Below are 24,508 nucleotides of genomic sequence, written 5' to 3'. Positions count from 1 at the left end.
AGCAAAGAATCCTCCTACTTTGCTAAGTGAGGACCTTTGCATCAAAGTTCTCTCTGGATGGAACTATATGAAGCACTAACCAAGATCCTGTTATGAGATGAGAATAAACTGTGATAAAAGAGGACAAAAACCAGGATCTAGCAATGGGGCCATCCTTCTTTGCAAACCTGACTGAAACATGTCTGAACTACCAAAAATGACATGGTACATATGTTACTATCCTAGTAAGGTACTTTGTGATTTGTTGACATTACAACTTACAGATTTCTTAACTACATTCTAAAGACCATGTTGAATAAGACTGATGTGCAATTTGCACACCATGTTAGTGAATGGTTGATTTTGAGGTTTGCTTCAAACCTGTGAAACAGAAATAGGACAGAATGGGAAGAAAGCTTGGGAAAATGTAATCATTTTATTGATTTATCAGTACTTCTTTTCTCTATGACTTAAAGCAATGCCAGTGAATATATGATTTCTCTTCATCTTTACAACACCAACTCTGGATAATTAGGTGTAGAGGTGATGAAAAAGTCATCTACCAAATTCCAAGATCCAATGACCAGTTGAAACTAATCTCCCCCCCCCCAGGAATATGATGGACAAATGAGAAGGGGTATCTTAAAGTAGTTTTTTCTAAGTTAATGCCTTTCAGATGGATTGGGCTTCAGCTCCTAAAACTGGCATAATTCATCCAACATATCTGAAGCTCACTAGTTGAGAGAGGGGTGATTTGAACAAATCAGTGCTAAGTAATGGTTAGAGCACCAGGCTGAGACAAGGGGGCATCCATGGGGGCAAGCAAATGACAAAGGTGTGTCTTGATGTTCTTGTATAAATGGCATGATTTAAGAACACACATTACACATTGTGATATCAATCATACCATTTGTGGAATGATGTAAGGACATATGCATCATCGTGTTAATATAATTGTTGCTTGCTATTTGTCACTGCTGTGGGTAGATTCTGTGGAACTCATTGATGACTGTACACAACACACCAAGCCCAGAGTAACAAAACACGCTTTCTGTGTTAACATGCAGTGCCCAAATAAACCAAGTTATGATTTATTGTGATAGCCTGATTCTCACAGTATGCTAAGAAGGGGTTGGATTCCTACAGTATTAAACATCCCAAACAACTCAACTTCCTTTTAGCCTATCTAACTACTTATTTCCCTTTTAGCCTATCTAAGTGAATTAAGCAAACCCAGCCACTGACTTTGTCAAGAATATTGATGCAGACATTCTCGTGGTCCCTGTAGAGGTGGTGCTTTCTGCCTTTGTGTCAAATCATGTGAAGGGAGGTTTAGGGGTGATGGCCTGCTCTCCTGTATTGACCACTTGAGACTTAGAGCAGGTATGTCCTGTCACAGTGCCTAGCCCTTCGTTTTCAGGCTTTCCCCCCCCCTTCTCTTTTGCAGTGGGTTCTCTTACTCTGTCCAAACTATCTCTGTTATTTCTGTGATGAACATTTAAGTGGTAGAGGTGGGCAGAGCAGGAGAATGGAGCTTTGGGGTGCCTGCTGACCCTGCTCTCCCAAGATCCAATTCCCAGACAGAAGGGCTAAAGAGCCATTTTCCCCTACTTTTCTTTCTGTATGCATTGAGCAATATCCCAACAGTTTAGGCATTCCAGTGTTTATCCCACAGGGGTGTGATTTCAACACAGGCCCCGTGCACTTTTGAAGACCACTGGACAGATGCCACTTTAACACCTGTGAAGTGCTCTTCCTGAAAACTTTCTAATGTGTCACAAACACTCCTTGCAGCTTTGGCATTGGAGCAGCAAAGCGAGAGAGATGTTTTAAACATGTCTTTGGTAATCTACCAGAAGATTGTTGGGCCAATTTAACTTGACACCAAAAGTGCAGAGGGCAGCTCTATTGTACAGAGAAACAGCATCCTTGCTATACAATAGTCCCTCATAGCTTTAGCACTCTTGAGTATCTTTCAAAAGACTTACAAGATACAAGGCACTTGTGACTGAAACATTGCAGCACTGCAGCATTTAAGCCTGGTGATGAAGCCATGGCAGTTTTACTATAGAGCAGATGCCTGCCACCATAGAGAATTGGGAGTTATTTTTTTAGAGTACAGGTAGTCCTTGACTTAAAACCATAATTGAGTCCAAACTTTCTATTGCTAAGCAAGACAGTTATTGAGTTTTGCCCCATTTTATGACTTTTTTTTTGCAACAGTGATTAAAGAACCACTGCAGTTGTTAAGTGAATCATATGGTTGCTAAGCAAATCTGGCTTCCCCCATTGACTTTGCTTGTCAGAACCTAGCCAGGGAAGTTACAAATGGTGATCACATGATCCCAGGACAGTGCAACTGTCATAAATATAAGCCAGTTGGCAAGTGCCCAAATTTTGATCACATGACCATGGGGATGGTGCAATAGTCCTAAGTGTGAAAATTAGTCATAATTAAGGTGACCAACTTTTTAACAATGAAAAGGAGGACACAAATAAATAAAAGAAATATCGTACATAAAAGAAACATTTTATTCATTGTAACAATAATACAGAATACACTATAATATGATAAATGGAGAGTGGGTCCTGCAGCTCCCAAAGCACCAGCTGTGCCAGCTCTGGCCCCGGGCGGCAGCCCGCCATCAACACACCCTGCCTGCAGCCGCCCCGCCAGCACCACTGCCCACCCTGCACAGCTCCATGTAGAGTGGGCCCCGTGGCTCCCACAGCACGGGGGGCAGCCGGCCGCCGCTGCCCTCACACCCCCGCCCGCAGCAGCCCCACCACCCCTGCCTCTTGCGCCCGCAGCCATTATTGCCCTAGCACGACTGAAGATCAAGAGAAAGTTACCGTGGCGTCGCCGCTCCAGTCTCCTCCAGGTATCTTCGGGACTAACTAGGAGATGGTGTATTTGGGTAGCAAAGAGGGGTGCAAAGTTCCTGCCAATTCACCTTCACTGCAGACAACTTGCATGTGCAAAATTTGCCGGCCATGCTCAGCAGCAATTTGGCGCACTCAGCAGCAATTCCTATTGGCTTTTGAAAGCCAATAGGGGGAGTAGCACAGCTCATGCAAAAGTTGAAAAAAAACCATTAAAAAAAGGTGCCAGAACGCCATTCTGAGCGTTCTCTGAGAGAAAAAAAGCCCTGCAGATTAGTCTTCAAATATCAGAAAGGGGGACATATAGGAGGACACTTTTCGAGGGAGGACAGAACTTGCAAAAGGAGGACTGTCCTCCCTAAAGGAGGACAGTTGATCACCTTATCATAATTCATTTTTTTCATTGCCACTGTAATTTCGGTCACTAAACAGTTTATAAATCTAGGCACCCTGTGTATGGTAGCTTTATGAAAACATCAGCTTAGCCCAGAAAAATAGAAGGAAAAACTCATGATTAATCAGAGAGAGAGAGAGAGAGAAATGGTGCCAGGCTTTCAACATTCTGTTGAATCTGGGCTGCTTGAATATGCGGACTTCAACTCCCAGAATCCCCCAGCCCAAATCTTCAAGGGGCCGTGGCTGAGAAACACTGCCCTCCAACAATGGAGTTTCAGGAGTTCATGCAGTTTCTATTTCCTGAATAGGCCTGCCTTGAAAGGCTTGACATTCACTCTGTGGAAGGATGTAATCTTTCTCCTCCCACTACTTCAAGTGCAGATAGAACCTTTACTCTTCTGTTTCATACCCAAGGAAAAATGGGTAGGCAATGCAGACAGCTGATTTCCACAGCTAAGCAATACGTATCTCCTTGAAGGGGAAATGAAGGATGTGGGGGGGGGCAACAGGGTAGCCCATTTGCTACACGGAGCGTAAGTTCTCTTGCCCATAGATCTGAACTGAAGCCAAGTCCAAGGACAACTTCGCTTGCCGCGGAGCTGTTCAAGAGATTTGCCTTCTCAAACATCAAGAATAATTGAAGCTGCAGCGCCAGACCCTGACCCTCATCGGTGACTGTAGTTTAGGATATCTACAAACAGGCAGCTTGGAAAAGTCTCTGGGTAAATAATTTTTCTTTTAATCCAAAAATCAGAGCACTTAACAGCACGTCCCGCCGGACCAGTTTGGGAAGGTTTTGGTACTGAATATAGTTTGCTGGCGCCACCTGGCGTCGCTCTTGCTGATTATCTCTCTCTTTTTTTTTTTTTAAAAAAAAGACTTTTTGCAGCTTCCGGCCAGATCCCAGGACAGTTCAGTTTGATGGTCAACGTGGCCAAGTATTTCCCTCACCTGTTGCCCGGGCCGTGATAGATCCAGAAAGCCCGAAGAAAGCATAGGGTCCGGAGTTGAAGGGATCTCCGGTGAGTTGAAAGCGCTAGAGAGGAATTGGGGCTGGGAGAAAACGTAGTCAAGAAGCCGTGAGTGGTGTGGAAGGGGCGGGAGCACAAGCAGACGGGAAACGACTTTTGTAATGCTTGGTTGCTTTATCTCAGTAGTTTGTATAGGTATGAATGGAATGGAGAGGGGAATCTCTTAATAAACAAGAACCATAATTTCAAAAGTAGACGAATGGAGCGGATTGTTCATTAGTTGCAAAAAAAAGGAAGGGAACTGAAAATCCAAAAAGTATGATTGCAGGACACGTACACCTGAGATTAATTAAATTTAATTAATTTAATCCAATTTACTCTGTTCTCGCGGGACTCCGGACCGAAAAATAAGCATGTGACCTGAGTTCGCGCAAGACAGTAGGCTAAACTGTGGTTGACTCGTTGGTAGCTTCGTTTATGGTGCGAAGGCAGCTTGACAGCGGTAAAATTTCAAAGGAGGGCTGTATTATCGTTGCAGCATAACTTTTAAGGAGAGACCTTAAACGGGATCTGCTGAACAAAGGAGGTGCGTCGCATTACAAAGGAAGATTTGATATAGTATCTAGGCATATTCTCCACAAGGAAAGAAATAAACAATAGAAAGAGGGATTTTTTATTTTTGCAAACAGTGGGTGAAGGATTTGGTCACCTCAGAGTGGGGATTGTTGCTGTTGATGCAGTGCACAAAATCGAAGATGCCCAAGGAGCAGGAGATCATAGCAGGAGAACAAAGAAAGGCCAAAAAGAAAGATTGGACAAATGTATAATTTATTCCTGGTACTAAAGGAAGAAATTGTGCCAAACCCTATTTAAAAAGGTGGTTTTGAAGAATGTTCAAAAGGAAATACCAACATATGTATTCATATAATCTCATCTATATTCTTTAGTTTAAAGCTCTGTAGGAATGTAATGAAACCTACGTGGCATAGATAAAACATCCCAGTAATGCCCATTTTTAAAAATCCTTCCATATAAATAACTTTTCCTACATTGTAGTTTGGAACATGTTAGGTTTACAGGTTAAGGACAGTTGTGGCCAATTAATTCATGATTTCAAGAAGTTCAAGAAGAATTGAGTCCTTACTAAAAAGGTCCTGTTTATTTAGACTGCTTTTTTGGATGGATATGTAGCTGTTCTAAGTGGAGAATGAGTTGCAATAAGCTAGCTAGAGGTTCATCCTCATTGTCTCTACTGTGATATAAAAGTATTTTACTTACCGTTTTTGAGTGACATGTTGTCATGATGTCACGTCCATCTAATTCTAGTCTAAAGGCCATTGTCAATTGTTCTGTTTTGGTAGTGATGGTTTCCTTCTTCTCTCAAACAAAACAAGGTATTTAAATATCTGAAGCCAATCAGTTAGGTTTGATTACATTTTTATTGATTGTGGAAGGAGAGATGATCTCCTGTAATATAGGAAAAAAGATTTTTGTTCAAAAAAAAAAACAGAAAATGAAAATTGCAACATTCAACTTTCTCTTTCTAGTTTTACATAGATACAATGGCCAGCCTTTACCCCCCTGTACCATCCTCCTGCGACTGCTTTGTCTCACTTCCCCCATCCTCTTTTGCCAAAGAGATCATTTTTGGCAAGAATTCAGATCGGCCAAAAGATGAAGTTCAGGAGGTTGTCTATTTTCCAGCTGGATGTCATGTCAAAGGGACAAAGGTTCAGGTGAGTTGAGATCTGTCACTGGAGAGAAGGTTTGATTGGAAGGGTTATTTAAGTCTCATTGGCTAGGTATAGGAATTCAAATAAAAGCATGGCTCACAACCTTTTAATTCATTCACCATAGATTGACACGCTTGTCAATTTTGATGCATGAAATCGCCAAATAAGGTAAGAACACAACGCATTCCAAATGTGATCAAGGAAAAAAAAAATTAATGAGATCCATCCAAAGCAGTCTTGTAGGAAAACACACTCATCCTGAGAGGAAAGTTGCATTTAAATATAAGGAAAGTATTTTTGTTTCCAAAGATAGTACCCCTATAAAATAGCTCTTGCTCTTCCCTTGTATTTTTTTTTTAATCACAGTAAGTAGCTGTTTGCTTAATCACTTAAAAAGAGTAAAGGCATCCTCAGATTAGCATGGCTCTTCATGACATATTTTGTGACATTTATGAGGTTTTCATGACCTAAGAAAAGTGTGTAATTTCATTCTTCCTAGTGGGACTTTGACTTACATGTTATGGTAAATCAGGCTTGGAGATAGAGCAAGAATTAAACCTCCAGAATTCTGATGTCTGTGCCTTGTCTTTCTCCACAGTGTACATATATTGAAGTGGATCAGGTAGAAAAGACACATGCAGTGATCCTGAGTCGCCCTGCCTGGCTGTGGGGAGCTGAAATGGGTGCCAATGAACATGGTGTCTGCATTGGCAATGAAGGTGTGTGGAGTCGAGAGCCAGTTGGGGAGGAGGAAGCCTTGCTGGGCATGGATCTTGTCAGGTAGGAAGCAATGTGATGTATTGTGTGATTTGTAGAACCCACACCCAACACCTGCACATTTTCTGCCTCTCTATAGCTGTATCATTTAGGCTCTTTGCCACAATGCTGCATCATCACTGAGAATTATGAGATAATATTGCCTTTGCTTCTGTCTTCCTGTCAAGTAAGCATCAGAACTAAACTGCTTTATTACTGATGTGATAGGAAAACAGACTCAGGCGAAGGCCACATTCATACATTAACTATGATTTCTAAATACAGTGTTTGAACTGTAAGTTCAGAGGAGTAAGTTCGTATTTTGGGGGGGTCAATTTCCCATCTTTTCTTCTCCTTCAGGCAAATTATTTTGCCATTTGGCATTTCAGTAGAATAAGTATTTTAACTAGCTGCATCCTTTTAACAGCCATATTGTGAATTTTTTCTCAAAATTTGAAATGTTTGCGCTAACCCTGAAAGATTGGGGCATAGGGAAGTGGTAGGCTTGCAGTGCATTTATGATCACCAAGTATCATAAATGCACAAGTATGCCTCTTGCTTCCTTAAGAATTGAGATTTTCAAGCATCTGAAACAAACTATAACATTTGGCTTCTTCTTTCCCTTCTCTAAATTTGATTCTAAAATGTATGGATTTTCTTTAACTTTATGTTCCTCATAAACACCTCCCTGTGTTCCTGGATTGAGAAGCTTTGCTTGACATCACTCATGCTTTAGTCACCTCCTGGCTGGGCTGTTGCAACATCTTCTGTATGGGTTGTCTGAAGATCTTTCTGGAAGCCACAGTTGGCCCAGAATGCAGGGTGTAGATAGTTATGGATACAGTTGGATATGTCCATATAATGTCACTATTTGTCAGGTGCAATTCAAGATGTGGAGTTTTCATCTATAAAATTTTACATGGCACAAGATCAGTTTATTTTTAGTATTGCCTTTCTTCAATTATTTTTGGCTAATATGCTTAATACAGGTAGTCTTCAATTTACAACCATTCGTTTGATGACCATTCAAAGTTCCAACAGCACTGAAAAAAGTGAATTATGGCCATTTTTCTTACTTACAACCATTGTAGCATCCCCATGGTCACTTGATCAAAAGGAGGAGGGGTGAGAGAGGAGAGGACAAAAAACAGGCTGGGTGCGCGCAAAAAAACAGGTAAGAATGCAGCTGGGGAAGGGTCGTGGCATGAGAGTCCACTTTACCTATGCCATGCTGCCCAGCCTCTCCCTGGCCTGCCCAATTTCGGCAGATAGCGCTGCATTCTCCTCAGCATGTGGAGAGGCTGGGCCTTCCTTCCTTCCTTCCTTCCTTCCTTCCTTCCTTCCTTCCTTCCTTCCTTCCTTCCTTCCTTCCCTCTTTGTCCTTTCCTTCCCTCCCTCCCTCCCTCCCTCCATGCCCAGGTAGGGACAAGGGGAGGGCAACAGGCTGACAGTGCGGCTAGTTATTGTGCTGCCGGTGGCCATGGCTTAAAAGACCACTGTAAATTGCTGAACAGGAGCCGCACAACGTTAGCAGAATGGCGGGAAGATATTTGTAATGAGGGAGGGACATGCCAAACCTGCCTTGTGCGCGCACAGAGGCAGAGGCAAGTGCATGCACCTGGCGCCTGTTGTCCCAGGTGACTTTTTTGCCACGCAGGCTGACTGCATTCTTAGCGCTTCCCTTTTACCCAGACGACAGGTGCCAGGTGCATGCACTTAGTTCTGCCTCTGTGCACGCACAGGCAGATTCGGCGTGCCGCCAATTTGCCTCACCAGGCCACTCCATGCAGTGAGAAGACCGTGAGGCTGCCTGCCGAAACCAGGCTGGGATCTGGATGGAGTAGTGCAGGTAATGTGGACTTTCAAGCCATTTGCAGTATCCCCTCCCCTGGAGTCCACGGATGTGTTAAGAAGGCGAGGGCCATTTGCTGATCTTCTTCAGGGATGTCTGTTTTTCTCCCTCATTACAAATACCTTCCGCCACTCTCCTCTTAACGCTATGCGACTCTTGTCCAACAATTTACAGTGGACTTTCAAACCATGGCCACTCGTAGAACAGCCACCAGCCGTACTGGCAGCCTGTCCCGCTCCCCTTGTTTCTTCCTGGGCATGGAGGGAGGGAGGGCAAGGAGGAAGGAAGGGAGGGAGGGACAATTAAAGGGAGAGAAGGAAGGAAGGGACAATGAGAGGGAGGGAAGGCACCCACCCCAGTCCCACCCCCCTCCACCAAAGACTCATGGATCTCCCACAGTCCCGCCTGCACCTCCCACAGGAGCCCCGCAACCTGAGTGACGATCTGGCCACACACCCCTGGCCCTTGACTTTGCTTGTCAAAAAGTTGTAAAAGGTGATCACATGACCCTGGGATGCTGCAACAGTCATAAGTGTGAAAAATGGTCGTAAGTCACTTTTTTCAGTGCCGCTGTAACTTCGAACAGTCACTAAGCAAATTGTTTAAGTCGAGGACTACATGTACTTTATCATTTTTTTCCTTTTTTTTGGGTCATCAGGTTTTTGATACCTTGCTAGGTGGCTGGTGGTACTCGGATATTGCCTTATTCTAAAAGTGGTGCAATAGGTGAAAAGATTGAAAAGTCCTGATTTAGAACTCAGAGCCTCCTGAGTTTTTATTAAAAGTTATAATTATAATAATAAAAAATAATACAAACAAAAAAGAAATAGGAAAAAAGAATAAAAAGTGCAAGAAAAAAAAAGAAAAGGAAAAACTCAAGAAAGCGATTTACCACTCTCAATAGGTCAAGTATAAGCAATTTTACCATCTCTCCACATCTTAGTTAACAGATTTAAAACTCTTCACCCCATAACTCAACTCTTAACTATATGTAAGTCCAGTAAACAGCATCTTTTCAAAACTGGATATCACCAAAAGTCCAAATAGAGCTCTGAAATAATCACATTATTTAAAAAATATAAAAATCATTCCATAGCTCTTAATTGTAAGCAAATCCAATATCCAATATCCTTACCAATTTAGATGTCAGAGGTCCAGAATGAACCTCCCAAAATAACATGTCCCATTTTAAGTCTGATCAAATAAACCAACTTTATGTTCCTTCCTTTTGCATAAAATTATCTTGTTCCTTAATTCATTCAAATGATTACTGACCCTTGTCTTGAATTCCTTCAAAACTTCAACAAGCCTCTTTAAGAATCCAGAAAGACAGACATTCAAATTATTCTCTTGAATTAGCATTTTTATTTCTTAATTTTTAGAGCCTCATTCGGGGTTTTTTGGGGGGGAGATATCCAGTGAAAGATTCTTGTTTATTTTGTTCTTTATAATCATGTCAGATAAGTTCTGTTCCAAATATTTTTCTGTAGTAGCATCTATTGGTTTAACAGTTTCTTCTGGGAACAGAATATTCAAAAAGCACACAATAACTGATATGTTGAAGTCAGATCGAAGTCCTTCAACAATTCCTCCACAAAGTCTCAAATCCATTATAATTGTTTATCTTGTTACATCTCCAATATTGAAAATATTTTTTCTTTCCCATGAAAATGCATTTATTCTTTAAAATTGATTTCAAAATCTTAATATTAAGGATTGAGGGAATTCACTCATTTTGAAAGTATTTAACTTCTTTAAAGCAGTTAATAGGCACTTTCCAAAGATGGTTAGCAAAGGAAATGCAAATTTAGTGTCCTTTGAAGTCTCCAATTGCAGCTGGAGCAAGAATGGCAAATTCAGTGTCCTTTGCATCCTCCTCACAAGGAGCAACTGTATGGAGAGAAATGTGAGCAATCTTCCTTCCTTCCTTCCTTCCTTCCTTCCTTCCTTCCTTCCTTCCTTCCTTCCTTCCTTCCTTCCTTCTTCAGAGAGGGTTGAAGGTCTTGATCTACTTATTGGCTTCTTATTCTTAGCTGCAGTTGGCAGCTCTGTCAGCCTTTTGAAGAGCTGTCTTTCATCTGCCATTTTTTCCCAAGTTTCCAGGTTTCTAGGCCACACCTTAACCACTGTACTAAGCTGGCTCTCCATTAATTGTTATTATTTTAATAGTAACTGTAATTGTTCAGAATTACATCAGTTTGCATCCATGCATATTTCCTTAGTTAATTTCAATTTAATTTAATCAATTTTAGACTAGCAACTAGCCAAACCTAGTTGAGTTTTCTCAAACCAAAGTAGAATCATCTCTGATTTGTTCTCAGATGAAGGGCCACTAAGAAATCTAAGGCTGTAGGCTAAGGGATTTTTTTTTTTAAATCAAGAAACAAGGCAGAGCATACTTGACAAGAAACCCTATAACTATATCCCTGATGTCACCAAGAGCTAATGCCAATTTGAAGAAGTCTCTAGTCTGATTAAAGCCAAATTGGTTTTGGAAGATATTTTAAGATGTAGGGTTGCTATAGAATGCAAGGGATGGTCTCTATTCCTCAACAATGCGAACTAAGAAAAGATTAAAATACTGCTGCTCTTAATCTATTGAACAAATTTATATCCCATTGACATTCTATCATGGTCCTATCTTCCTCCTTCCCCTCAAAGACCCTTTATCGTATACATTGAAATAATAGGTTGCTTTTTAAGAATATAAATTAATATATTAATTAAGCATTTGATAAACACACTTGAGATACTAATAGCAATGAGTGCTATATTTCAGACTGGGTCTGGAGAGGGGCAGTAGTGCCGCTGAAGCAGTCCAAGTCATAACAGCCCTTTTGGAAAGCTATGGCCAAGGGGGCAGCTGCAAGGAGGCACCAACTCCTTTTGTCTATCATAATACCTTCCTCCTGGCGGACCGTACTGAAGCCTGGGTGTTGGAAACAGCGGGACGGTTTTGGGTGGCTCAGAGGATCCAAGGTGGGCATTTGGCTTACTTGTTTTTTAAATAAAGAATGTACTATAACACATTAGAAGGGTGCAAAGGATTTTGAATTTAAAATATGATATTTCAATCTCATCAGAAATATCCTTATCTTGTTCTAACTATTAGGAATTATTTGAACGCCAAACAGCTCCATTTTGAGTTGGAACACATGGTTCAACCTTGAATTATAGCGTTTTAAGTGTTGAACATTTCCAGTAAGGTTAGAAAACAGAAATGTACAAACCCCATCCACCACCCTATTTGACCTGAAACAAATATAAATTTAATAATGATATCAAAGAAAACATATTTTAACTATACACTTCTTGTTTATGTGAGAGCAAGTTTCATTTCATTCAGTGGCCTTATTTCTGAGTAACCATAAATTTAGGTTGTAAAATTTATGCCTGCTCTTTGCCAAAACTGGCTTTTTCTGCTATAATTTGGCATTCATTTCCTAGGTTAAAACATTTTTCCTGGGCCATGGGACTTTTTAAATCCTCAGCAAGCTTCTTGAAAATTGAGAATTGTGCAGAACTGCTTATGCAGTCCTAGGGCTCAATCTGACAGAATTACAAACATTCCTCAGCACAGTTGTCAAATTTGTACTGTGACTTCCTGCATTTCAAGAAGGAAAATTATTTAAAATTTAAAACTTAAGGGAAAATCCAAATATCCCTTCACACAGAGACAAACAAATCCTGCTTTACCCATCTATGAGATGTCATCTGTCCATTTCTTATCCTCATTCTACTTTGATCCCTTCCATGGTTTACTTCTATATTCCACTAACAAAAAGTTAACCTCCTCAGTTGAAAATATGCTTGTATGAGTTGCCTGGCAAGCTACCATAAAGATGAGTTAAGATTGCTGTCTTTTTTATCAGATATATATATGAGATACGATATATCCTTTGATTATAAAGCAGTGGTTCTCAACCTGTGGGTCGAGACCCCATTTGGGGTTGAATGACCATTTCACGGGGGTCGCCAAACAACGCAGTCCACCATTTTTTCCCCCTTTTCCTTAGCTGTGCTACTCCCTTTTATTCTATTGGCTTTTGAAAGCCAATAGAATAGACTCTCTTGAATAGAGTCTAATTCTATTGGCTTTCAAAAGCTAATAGGAATTGTCCAGGCTGTCTCTGCCCTGCTGAGCCCGCCAAAAGTCCCATTCTGCAAATGGTGCTGCATCAGTTGAGTAGTCCTCGACTTATGACTGGTTGAGTAGTCCTCGACTTACGACCGGTTGGGGGTCGCGGCATTAAAAAGGTTGAGAACCACTGTTATAAAGGATGTCGTGTGTTGGATCTTCCCTGGGAGATTCCAGTATTTTTAAGAATGCTCTTCCAAGAATTGGCCTGATTGATTTATATCCTTCATAACTATTTTTCTGCTTTCTTTTGGGCCTTTCTGCTACTTGAACGTGAGATTTCAAAGTGGTAGAATATAATGGAAAACAACTTTTCCTATCCGTATAAGCTGCTTAGGCATTTGTTCAGGCTGTAATCCAAAATGTTACTGGAGTCCAGCTGTCATTAGCTTTACAGATTGTTGATCTGGAAGATCAGGGAATAGCATTTATAGGTAATCCTCAATTTATGATCATTTGTTTAACAACGGTTTCACAAAAGTGACTTACAATCTGACCTCAAAATTTCGACTGTCAGATATCTTCCTCCATGGTCACTTGGTCACAGTTTGGGTGCTTGACAATCTGTTCACATTTACAATGGTTGCACAGGCATGCAATCATGTGATTGCGATTTTCAACCTTCCCACCGGGATATGGTGGAAAGCAGTCCAGATTCCCAAGTGGGAGGAGCTGCATTCCAGAGGAGCAAGAGACAGCAAAGTTTAGATAGTTAGTTGGGAGGAAGAAGGTCAAAACAGCTCCTCCTAGAAATCCTCAGGGAGATTTTTAATAATGCAAATACTTTGCTTTAATTTGGCAAGATTTCTGCCTATAGTTGAGAAACAATAAAGGAAACTGCTTAGAAGAAACTCACCATGCCTTTATTGATTTTTGAAGCTAGCAAGTAAAATCATTTGGGGAAGCCTGATTTGCTTAATGACCATGGTAAAATTAGGTCCAGTCATGTGATGACTTGCTCAACAAATGCATCACTTAGTAACTGTAATTCCAGTCCCAGTCATGGTCATAAGTCGAGGAGTACATGTAGTCCAAGTGAGGCTATTGAAAAAAATGAAAAATGCCATGGAGCCCTAATAGTACAGTGGTTAATGTTTAGCATTTTCAGGCTGACTCTGTCCACAGCCTGGAGTTCAATCTTGACAGGGCTCAGTATGCCGACTCTGTAAACTGCTTAGAGAGAGCTGTAAAGCACTGTGAAGCGGTATATAGATCTAAGTGCTATAAGTGTGTGAGATGAGGAGAAAAGAGAATGCCTTTTCTAAAGAAGGCTATCAGAACTTCTCCTATAAAAAAGACTATGCCAGCAGTAGAGCAAATTCTAATGTTTTAGTAAACAGTATTTTCTTTCCTCCAACCACCCAGAAGGGGCCAGAAACATTTCCAACCAGTTAACTATTGGTACCGACATTACCAGTGAACATATGAGTCTAAGACAACATGCTCAAGAGCAAGGATGGTGGAATGGTCAAGGAGAGTTCAATTTCACAGAAGTATTTTCACTGATCCATCAGCCTGTCCGCATGGAGGCAGCCAAAGCTCGGTATTGTGTTGGCCAGAAGCTGCTGCATCAATACTCAGGTGGGCTTTCAAAAGATATGAAGAAAAGGGCACTGGAGGTCAAACTCATATGGAATGGGGATCTGAAGGAATGGTGTCCTGCTGCTTAGGGATTTCTTCAAGCAACCGTTCCCAAACTTGCGCTCCAGTTCTTCAGCTCCTAGAATACTGATTGAATCAGTCTAGGTTCAAATGCAGTTTCTGGTACCCTCAATGTGTGAGATTTCAGAGAATTCCCAGCATAACAAATTCTGGGGAACTGAAGTCCAACACATCTGATGGGCACCACATTAATGGAAAAATGCTTTAGCATCATCTAATTCATTCGATCCCAGTTTAGCAGAAATGTACTATACTGGTATAGCGCAGAGCAGCTTTTTCTAATTTGTTATCTTCCAGCTTCTATTTTTAACATTGGCTACTGTGACTGGTAATTCCGGGAGTTAAAATTTTGTGTGTTTGAACATAATATGAAGTCCAGTGCAGCTAGAGGGTTGTTGTTGTTGTTGTTGTTTGCAAATTGTGTCCCATCCATCTCTTTCTGTCTGCTTTCTTCAATGCCTCCATGAATTGTTCTCCAAATCTACCATGGTGCCTTTACTAATGGTATCTTCTTTTCAGGGTACCTATGAATTTTAACAAATGTAAAAAATATTTTAAAAATTAAAATGATGGGACAATTGTTGTTCTCTCCTCTTTGATATTCATGTAACATTCTTTTTCATTGTAGGACAGATTACTGCTGAAACAATTATGTCCATTTTAAGTGACAAAGCCAGTGGGATCTGTGTTGATTCTGAAGGTTTCTGTACCACAGGAAGTATGGTATCCGTTCTCCCTCAAGATCCTCTTCTACCTTGTGTCCATTTTTTTACTGCCACTCCAGATCCTTCTAGGTGAGCAGCAGTTTTGTTTAATGAGTCTCCAACTGCACACATAGGGCAAAGCCGGACTTTCCTTCTATTTACAAGATGTAAAAAATATGTTGATGCCATTACTACATAAATTCTGTTGCCGTTATTGCAGATTATTCTTCTGTCTTGGTAGCAAAGCTAACAAGTGAGGCTCTTCCTTCTGTTTTAATATGGTGCAAACAAATTAAGGAAAATAATTGGGGATTGGTGGATAAGGAAGACTTTGTTCTCTTCCATCTCATGTCACCAACTAGTGGGAACAACAGTCCTTCTGTTTAACATGGAGTAAGCTGGAGATGGGTGAGCATAGTCATGTACTTAGTGTGGCTATTAGTCAATTTGTCCAACTTAACAGTTTGTACTCATGGAAGTGTTCTGTAACTGTTATTTATCTGGCTATTTGTAATATTAAGCTTATACTCTTCTGAATGAGCATTAAGCATATGTCCAAAAAATAGCATGGCTGACAGGTTACACCCAAGAACACCGGATGATGCAGGAGCAAGCAGCAGTAAGCAAGCTCTGTTTTCAAGCACTCCTGCATGGGAATGGCAGTGAAGGATAGTGGCTCGCAGCATCCAGAACCAGCCTATAGAATAGTAAAAAAAAAATTCCCACCCCCAAATAAAAAGAACAGTAAAAAGCAGAACTGTATAAAATACTATTGATAGAGGCAGACAAAAGCTATAATGGACTCATTGAGAACAAAACCAACAATGCACACCTGGCAGACCCAGGTTTTGTTTTTGTTTTGTATTTTTTGCCCCAGTTTAAATTATTCTTCTATGCTAGCCCTCTGTTTTTTAAATCTATGCTTTCAAAACAGTTCTTAATAATACTTAACCTATGTATATTAGGAGGTTGCATGAAGCCCAGCATATGCTTTGGAAAGTGTTGGTCAGAAAATACATAAGCAAATCCTGGTATCCGTAGAAGGCAGTGCCCCCAAACAGGAGAGGGCAAGAGAGTTATTTCTCCAATAACCTAAAGTGGCCAGAAGAAGATGGGCAGATCCCTGTCTCCCATCAGAAATCACACTGTCAATGAAATGTGCAAAATTATGCCAGGAGAATGCTATTTTATAATTGGGACAATATTTATCTGCCACCATGGTAAGCTAAGATGACACAATGTCAGCATGTTATATAAAACTACAGGAAGTCCTCGACTTAAAACAATGCATTTAGTGACTATTCAAAGTTACATCATCACTGAAAAAAGTGATTTATGACCGTTTTTCACACTTAAGGCTGTTGCAGCATCCCCTGTTGATCATGGTCACATGATCAAAATTCAGATGCTTGGCATCTGGCTCATATTTGTGATGGTTTCCATGTTCAGGGGTCACGTGATCACTTTTTGTGACCTTCTGATAAGCAAGTCAATGGGGAAACCAGTAAACAACTGTGTTATTAATTTACCAACTGAAGTGATTTACTTAACTGTCGCAAGAAAACTTGCAAATTGGGGCAAAATTCACTTAATAAATGTTTCACTTAGTAACAGAAATTTTGGGCTCAATTGTGGTCGTAAGTTGAGGACTACCTGTAGTTACTGAGATACCTTTGTGACTTTGTTAATGTTAGACATCTCATAGCAATTAGGACTGGAAACAATGCATCTAAGAAATGAATCTCTCTGAGCTCAGATTTGTAAGATTTATTAGGAAAAAAAGGGCCAGTACACAAATTTGAGCAAGTATTTTTACTTTCAAATGAGTCATATTTCCAAAGGCAATTTAAAGCAGCTAGTGTCTGATTTTCTTTCTTGTGCTTTTTTGATGCAGTAAAGCAGATGCCAGCTCTTTTGATGCACCCATGGATTGTTTTGAAAATTATGTTAACCTTATCACTGTATAAAACAGTTTTCCCAGTTACCTGAGAACAAACCTAAATCTCTTCTTACCAACCTCGGCTTTTCATAACAGTCCTCTTGAAGTTTCAATAGATGCAAAATATACCTGAGCAGCATGTCCTTCATTATTTCTGGCTTCAGTTGACAGGAATCAGGCAAATGTAGGAGCAGATGCTGTTCACCTTTTCTAGCCTTAAGCCATTTTTTATGTTCTTCAGATTGTATGCTGCACATGTGTGAAAAAGAGTGACTGTCTTTCACTTGAAGTTTGAATTACATAACTCGAGTCATGCACTGTAACTCAAGGACTGGCTGGATTGTACTGCTGTTAGTCTTTTTTTTCCCCTGTTCTTGCTCCCTGATCATGCTTTAAGGATTTTAAAATGTTAAATTAAATTAATAAGAGTGCCTGATTTTTGAATATCACACTAATGACTTTCTTTTTCTCTTCTTGGCAGGTCTATCTTCAAACCATTTGTCTTTGTTCCCAATGTTACTTCCTTCCCTCAGGTGAAATCACCAAGTTTTGGTGAAAAAGACCCCATTAAGGAGACTCCAAGATTTCAGAGTCGAGTGGACCGTCGACACGATCTCTACAAGCAACATCAATTAGCCCTGGAAGTCATGGATTCTAATCAGGTGAACTTCCATTTATTTCCTGCAGACCTCACAGCTTTAAATTGTCAGGCTTTACCTCTCTTAGAAGCTACTATAGATGGAATTGACAGGAATTCAAATGTTAGCTAGAGAGAAAAGGTAAGAACGGATGGGTTGTGAAACAGAGGGCCCTGGAATGCTCCTCTATTGGGTACATTTAAGCAGAGACTGGGTATTGCATCATGCTTTGTAGAACTAGCATTGAGCTTTGACCAAATGATCTTTCACAACCCCATCTTTGTTTTTGATAATTTGCTTCAAATAGCTTGGAGAATAGATATGGAAGTCATGGTGGAACATGTGTGGACCTCTTTATAGCTGCCTTCAAGACTAACAAATTTAGTCTGACATAAGCAATCTGATATTCTAGTTACAACAGCCAATCCACAAACACAAGCCTTTTGGCCCTGGTGTTAGGATAACATGCTAGCTGTTTCCAGAGAACTGTTCACATGCTTCTGCTTCTAGCTCATTGTCCATTTACTCATTGTCCATTTACAACTGAAGCTGTCCTTAAATGGCTTTAGGCACTATTGAGAAATTTAAAAGGAACCATCTCTGAAATTGCTCCCTTTTCTCTCAAATACCTTAAAAACCTTATGTTTCCATTAGAAAATACCACCAGCTAAACCAGGGGTATCAAACTCAATTTCATTGAGGGCCGCATCAGCATTGCGGTTGTCCTCGGGGCGACGGGGGGGGGTGTAGCCAGGATGGGTACGGCCTACTGGGTGGGCGTGGATGGAGTGGGTGTGGCCTACTGGGTGAGCATGGCCAGCTCTACATCGTTCGCGTCAAGGGTGCCTGTGGGGGCCTGGGCAGGAGTGGGACAGACCTGAGGGTCTCGGGCAGAAGGGACTGGGACCAGGGCAAGCACCAAGGAATGGTCCATTTTGTCATTCCTCACAAAGGGTGACACTTCCCCAGCATGCACCCAGGGGACAGGGCTGATGCGGCAGGGGCTGGTTCCTCACTGCTTCTAGACGGCCTTGTGGAGCTAAGACTGAATGCGTTTCAGTATAGATGGCCACCACAAAATTGTACATTGGCTGCCAGCCAGCCTGGGCCAGGGCCAAGGCAGCGGGGGCCGTTCCCTCACTGTTTCCAGGATGGCTTTGCGGGCCACATGAAACCACTTTGCGGGCCGCATCCGACCCCTGGGCCTTGTGTTTGACATATCTGAGCTAAGCTGATCAGAAAAAGCTAAATAAGTTTTTTTCCTTCTTGATAAAATTCTGAACATTAGACCAGGAGGGAATACTTAGAAGTAGAGATGATGATGAATTAAAGTAAGCTTTGTAATTTGCTTAGTATTGCTTTTCTTTCTAATGTCTATTATTTTTAGTTTGTTTACCTTCCATTCTGTTGTTTTCTGTGTTTCACCTTGAGACTTTAAATTAGTATGGATGAGGATTTAGCCCCACTCCCTGTAGCGTATTACATTCTCCTGACATTTTTTGCCATCTTTTAGGTTTTGGAGTTCATCTGCTTTAATTTTCATCAGGCAAAGCAATGCTGTAATTAAAAACAGCATCTTATGAATCTCTGTTCATATATCATCTTTCTGTCCTTCATTTCCAGTTTGAGCATCAGAAACTACAGGAGGCTATGAAAACATTTCAGCAGCAAGTTCTGGAAAGTGTGAAAAATGTGTCAACAGGCTCTGTCACTGTGAAACCCCAAGAGTTGGCTGGCCTCTTTTGCAATTCTGTGGATGCAGAACTCCAACTGTATAGGTGATATAGACTTAATGGCCAGGTGGGTTGAGTTTTAATCCTTGTGCTTTTGACAGATTGTCTAAAAAATTTTTTCTTCTTTTAGGGTATGCCTATAAAGGGTTCTGAGCTAATCTAAAAGCAGATCATGATCTCTGGGTGACATGTCAGTAGGAGTAAAAAGCTGAATTTATTTCTTCTCTTAGTTGTATAGATGAAACTGGAACAAAGCTAGGGTTTCTTTTTTATATAAAACAAGTTTTATTAAATTTTTCAGTTTTTACAACAAAGTGCTTAGGAAGCAACGTGGTGATTGGGTAATCAATTATCCAAAAAACCAAAACATTTATATATAACTCAAGTTAACTCATTAAAGAATCCCCCTCTAATTCCTACAAATCAAAAACCATATTCAGATTACTACATTTCTAATAAAGTTCAATCAATCAATAAAATTATCGATAACTATTTAACTATATAAATCCCAGTCCTGTATTTAAACTTTACAAAATTCTAGATACCATATTTCAATTTAACCATACATAGGCCTAATATTTATGCTTCGGGTATCCCCAATTTCCCTCATTTCATAGCATGATATTACAGAATAATTATCATACATAGAATAAACATATTAATTCAAAAAATATAATCTTACTCTATTTCACATATTTATTCTACTAAACAAAAGTTTTCCTTCTCAGTTATAGGTCTAAGTCTTAAACTTAGATCAGTCCGTGTCTAAACAGCCTTTTTAATCCATTACAAACAGTTTTAAAAGTCATTTTTAAGTCTTATTCTGGCTTTTTTTTGTGCCAAGCAGGTTTCCATAACAGAGTTTCTATGTCTAGAAATAAGTCTCTCTTTATTCCTCGTGGTATCATTTGGATAAAAAAAAAAAAAACATCCCATTTTCTGTTTAGAGAAGCTGACTCCTTTGTAATTAATTACAAAGCTAGGGTTTCTTTATTTTATTAATTTTTGTTTCCTTACTGAAAGGAATATTTGTTTTCAGATGATTCTCAACTCTTGAGCTTTAGGGCAAAGTGACTTCTGTTCCTGTTCTCAACTCTGCAATGAACCTGAATGAAGCCATTTTGGCTCATTTTCGGTTGCCACCAGACTGGGAGGAGAGTGGTGGCATTTTTGAGCTAGTCTAAACAATTCTCTGTCCTATGGGAACCAAGGTCATTTTCTGTTCATTAGCTTGGGGGCTGAGCCTAATGGTAAAAAAGAAAGCCAAATTATTCTATTGGGAAACGTAATTGATTGCATAGTACTGGGGTGGAAAACTTAACTTTGTAATACTGTAACTTTAGTTTTGATTTCACTTTTGACTATGCTGATACTTGTAGCCAATAAACATGCTCTTAAAGGAAAACTTAAGCCTTCTAGTTCTATTGGAACTATGACATTAAATCAAGACTAAAGTTCTATTATTCCATTGCCACAATCAGTGTCACAAGTTGCAACTAAGGGCCAGATGCTCACACAGTCTACCGAGCCAGATAACTCTTTGACAAACAGAACTTAGGGAAGAGCTAAAAACTGATGCTTGGTTCCAGGTGAATAAGACCCTACTGACCTAATGGGATGGTTTAGCCTAAATTGTACCTGCCCAATATACTCAGAGTCCAGGCGCTTCAACGCAGTCACAACGCTAAGCAAGCCAACTGTTTTGGGTTTCTAAAGACATTGCATTTGGTCTGGAGGTAATTTTGGTGGCTAGGGATAAAAAAGGATATTGAAAGCTACGTAAAAACTGTGCTACTTGTGCTGCCATGAAAAAGCGACCGGAATTGGTGCAGCAAGTAGCAGACCCCTCTCAGCTCTGGGAGGAGATAGCTATGGAATTTATTATTGAGTTACTGGAAAGTTGGGGAAATACAGTAATATGGACTGCCATTGATCTCTTTTCAAAGCAGGCTCACTTTATAGCCTGCTCAGGGTTCCCCTCTGCAAAGAGGTTAACCAAGATGTTTCTGAAACATATATACCTCCTCCATGGTGCTCCAAAGATGATTATATCAGACAGGAGAGTTCAATTTACTGTGAGGTTTTGGAGAGACTTTCTCAAGCTAACTGAGTCCACTCAAGGACTTTTGATGGCTTTTCATCTGAACACAAATGGATCAGCTGAACAAGTTAACACAATGGTGGAACAATATATCAGATGCTAGGTTGACTATCAACAGACTGACTGGGCTAACCTCCTGCCTTTTGCTGAAGTGGCTTACAATAATACCGTGCACAGTTGTACTGGACATACTCCATTTAAAATAGCCACCGGCAGAGAGTTCGTTCCTATGCCTGAATACCCCCAAGATCCATCTGCCTCACAAACTTTAGATCAGTGAGTGACATCATGGCAGACTGTTTGGACTAATGTTAAAAAGCTTCTAACACAAGTTTGCAAAAATATACAAGGAACAGGCCAATAAGAAGTGGTCCTCTCAGGGTAGGGGAGAAAGTCTATCTTTCAATTAAATATTTAAGACTTAAATTACCTAGCAAGAAATTGGAATTGAAATTTCTTTGTTCTTTTCCTATAGTTAGGATTATAAATCCTGTGACAGTGGAGTTAAAACTTCCTCGCTTGTTGGGGAAATTTTATCCTGTTTTTCATTGAAATTGCTAAAACCTTTCAGAGAGTCATCATTAAGACCAATTCCTAAGAAAGCACCTAGTCCTCTTTTGGTTGAGTGGGAAACTCATTAGGAAATTAAACAAATCCTTGACTCTAGGTTATAGAAGAGAAAATTAGTACTTAGTACAGTGGAAGGGATATCCATTGTCAGAGGCAATCTGGGTGAAAAGTACAGATGTCAAGGCAGATCAGTTGATAAAAATGCTTTACGATAAGCATCCTCAAAAAACTCTACAACAAACCTGAATGAAGCCATTTTAACTTGTTTTTGATTGCCACCAGACTGGGAGGAGGGTGTGGCATTTTTGTGCTAACTTAAACAATTCTCTGTCCTGTGGGAACCAAGGCCATTTCTGTTCGTTAGATTGGGCGCTGAGCCTAATGTTAAAAAGCCCGCCAAATTATTCTATTGGGGAACGTAGTACTGGGGTTGGAAGTTTAACTTTGTAATACTGTAACTGTTTGGAGGGAACTTTATTATTGGTTTCACTTTTGATCGTGCTGATACTTTGCAGCCAATAAACATGTTCTTAAAGGAAAACTTAAGCCTTGTAGTTCTGTTCTAGTTGGTCTCATCTATCGGAACCATGACACACTTATTTACATTTATTTAAATATACCATGTATCAACTTTGGAATGATCATGGCTGCAGCCATTTTTTCCTTCTCCATTCTAGCTGACACATAGCATGGAGGGAGGGGGGTTGCCAGGTGTTGCGCTAGACAAAACAGACTTTATCTCTCAGACTTTCTCTCATGGGAACCAAGGTCATCAGCTGCTCCTGATACTGCGGACTGGGCGTTTTATGAAATGCCCGCCAACAAACTGTGAGAAAACTTAGTTGCTTGCATAGCCCTAGGAATGGGATTTTTTAAACTTTGTATTGGGGAATTGTTATGCATCTCTTCAGACTTGGTTTCACTTTTGAAGTGCCAATACTTTGTATCAATAAACATGTTCTTTGAGGAATTCCAAGCCTCGGAGCTCTGCTTTATTTCTCTCTGTCTGTCGGAACCATAACACCGTGTTTATGTTTACCCCTAACTCAAAAGCCTTTCATTTGTAAAGAAGTTAAATAGCACTAGTCCCAAAACAGATCCTTGAAAAACTTCATCTCCATTTATTCCTACTCATTTCTTTCTGCCTTTAATTTGCAGTCCATAAAACGGTAGATCCCACATCTGCTAAATTTACTCAGCTTTTCATAAGTGTTGTTGAAACTGTCAACTCTAGAAGGTTTGTGAAACAGGTTTTATCTGTGGAATCTGCAGATTTTCCTTCAGCAAGATTTTTTTCTATGTGTCAGATTATTTATTGCTTAATTGTTTTTCTTTAATTACATGCCTACCAGTTTGCCTGGAACAGATGTTACATGACAGACATAATTGATGGGATCTCCCTGGATTTCTTTTAAAGATTGGTATCACATTTGGTTACCTTCCAGTCCTCTGGCTGTGTGGTTGATTTAAGGAAAAGATTATTTATTGCCTTTATGTTGCTGGGTCATGGGGAAATGAAAATTATAATGGTAGTGCCCTTACATTGCAATTATGTACTAAGTTCTGGAAATTACAGCCATTGGCATAAATACAAGATTTGTATCTGGTGCAATGAGTTTTAACTATTTGGGAATTTTAAGGACACTTTTATTGCAAAATAAGTTTAATTAATTTCTTACAAAGTGATGGTGGTTTTTTGTATCATCACTTTGGGATTGTGTTATAATTAAAAAATAGGTTAGGGTAAGAAAAAATTAAAAAAATATAACTAAAAATAGAACATCTCTGTAGATAAACCAATAGAAGCATTTAGTTCTAGTTATGTGAAACTTCCTTGGGGTTTGTTCACTAAACTGAAGTAGCCTTTTGAAGTCCTATGTATAATCTGTGTGACATCTGGGGACTCATAAATATCAAGGACAGGGATAGCATTTACAGTATCAGTTTTGGGAAACTAAAGCCATGGGAATCTTTTGGACACATCACATCCATTATGGCATAATTGTGTACATTCAATGAATTATTTATGTCTTTTGTGTAATGACACCAGAATACATGTGATGTCACTGTGGCTCCTACAGCTGATGCTGCAAGAGATGGGATCATGTTGCAAAGGAATAGGACTAGGGAGACTTCCGGGTTAGATGTCGTAGCATGACGGCCAGAGGAAATCGGGGCTCCATTTTCCACATCCGATTTTGCTCTGCTGGGGACCCTAAAAAGGGTCTAAAGTCGTCCTGGAGAGGCAACAAAGGGGACCGTTGTTGATTGCAGAGGGACGGCAGCCCTTCTGTTTGATCTGAGGAAGCCCTTCAAACCGGCAGAAGAAAGAGTGGCCACATTTATGCGGCCAGCCCGAAGCCACCAAAAACCCAAGATAAGTACTGACTAGTAATTTCTGAACAATACGGATGGAACTGGGTGAGAAGGATCCTCTCTTTATAACTTTAAAA

At 40.2% G+C, this 24,508-nt stretch overlaps 1 protein-coding gene across 3 annotated transcripts; it reads left to right on the top strand.

Moving 5' to 3' along the window:
* The first annotated feature begins 4,136 nt into the window (after window positions 1-4,136).
* Window positions 4,137-22,596, top strand: SCRN2 (secernin 2). Of its 3 annotated transcripts, none has more exons than XM_039333235.1 (8): window positions 4,137-4,280; window positions 5,777-5,965; window positions 6,561-6,742; window positions 11,350-11,549; window positions 14,074-14,289; window positions 14,999-15,164; window positions 17,495-17,675; window positions 19,275-22,596. In XM_039333235.1, exons 2-8 carry the CDS (start codon window positions 5,792-5,794, stop codon window positions 19,431-19,433), a joined length of 1,278 nt encoding a protein of 425 aa, XP_039189169.1. In that variant the 5' UTR covers window positions 4,137-4,280; window positions 5,777-5,791; the 3' UTR covers window positions 19,434-22,596. The 3 variants fall into 3 exon arrangements, with proteins under 3 accessions (XP_039189169.1, XP_039189171.1, XP_039189170.1); XM_039333236.1 differs by lacking the exon at window positions 4,137-4,280 and adding an exon at window positions 4,678-4,815; XM_039333237.1 differs by lacking the exon at window positions 5,777-5,965.
* The last annotated feature ends 1,912 nt before the right edge of the window (window positions 22,597-24,508 follow it).

This window comes from Crotalus tigris, unplaced genomic scaffold (assembly GCF_016545835.1).
Source record: "Crotalus tigris isolate CLP2741 ecotype Arizona unplaced genomic scaffold, ASM1654583v1 scf7180000024472.5447098, whole genome shotgun sequence".
Taxonomy (NCBI): domain Eukaryota; kingdom Metazoa; phylum Chordata; class Lepidosauria; order Squamata; family Viperidae; genus Crotalus; species Crotalus tigris.
Note: the sequence above shows the minus strand (reverse complement) of the source record. Positions and strands in the feature narration are given on the sequence as shown.

Excerpts from the sequence above, each read along its gene's own strand:
- SCRN2 (XM_039333235.1), top strand. The coding sequence starts at position 5,792 with ATGGCCAGCCTTTACCCCCCTGTACCATCCTCCTGCGACTGCTTTGTC. Across the intron at positions 6,743-11,349 it reads CTGGGCATGGATCTTGTCAG|ACTGGGTCTGGAGAGGGGCA; the intron begins GTAGGAAGCAAT and ends GCTATATTTCAG. Across the intron at positions 14,290-14,998 it reads GCTGCTGCATCAATACTCAG|GACAGATTACTGCTGAAACA; the intron begins GTGGGCTTTCAA and ends TTTTCATTGTAG.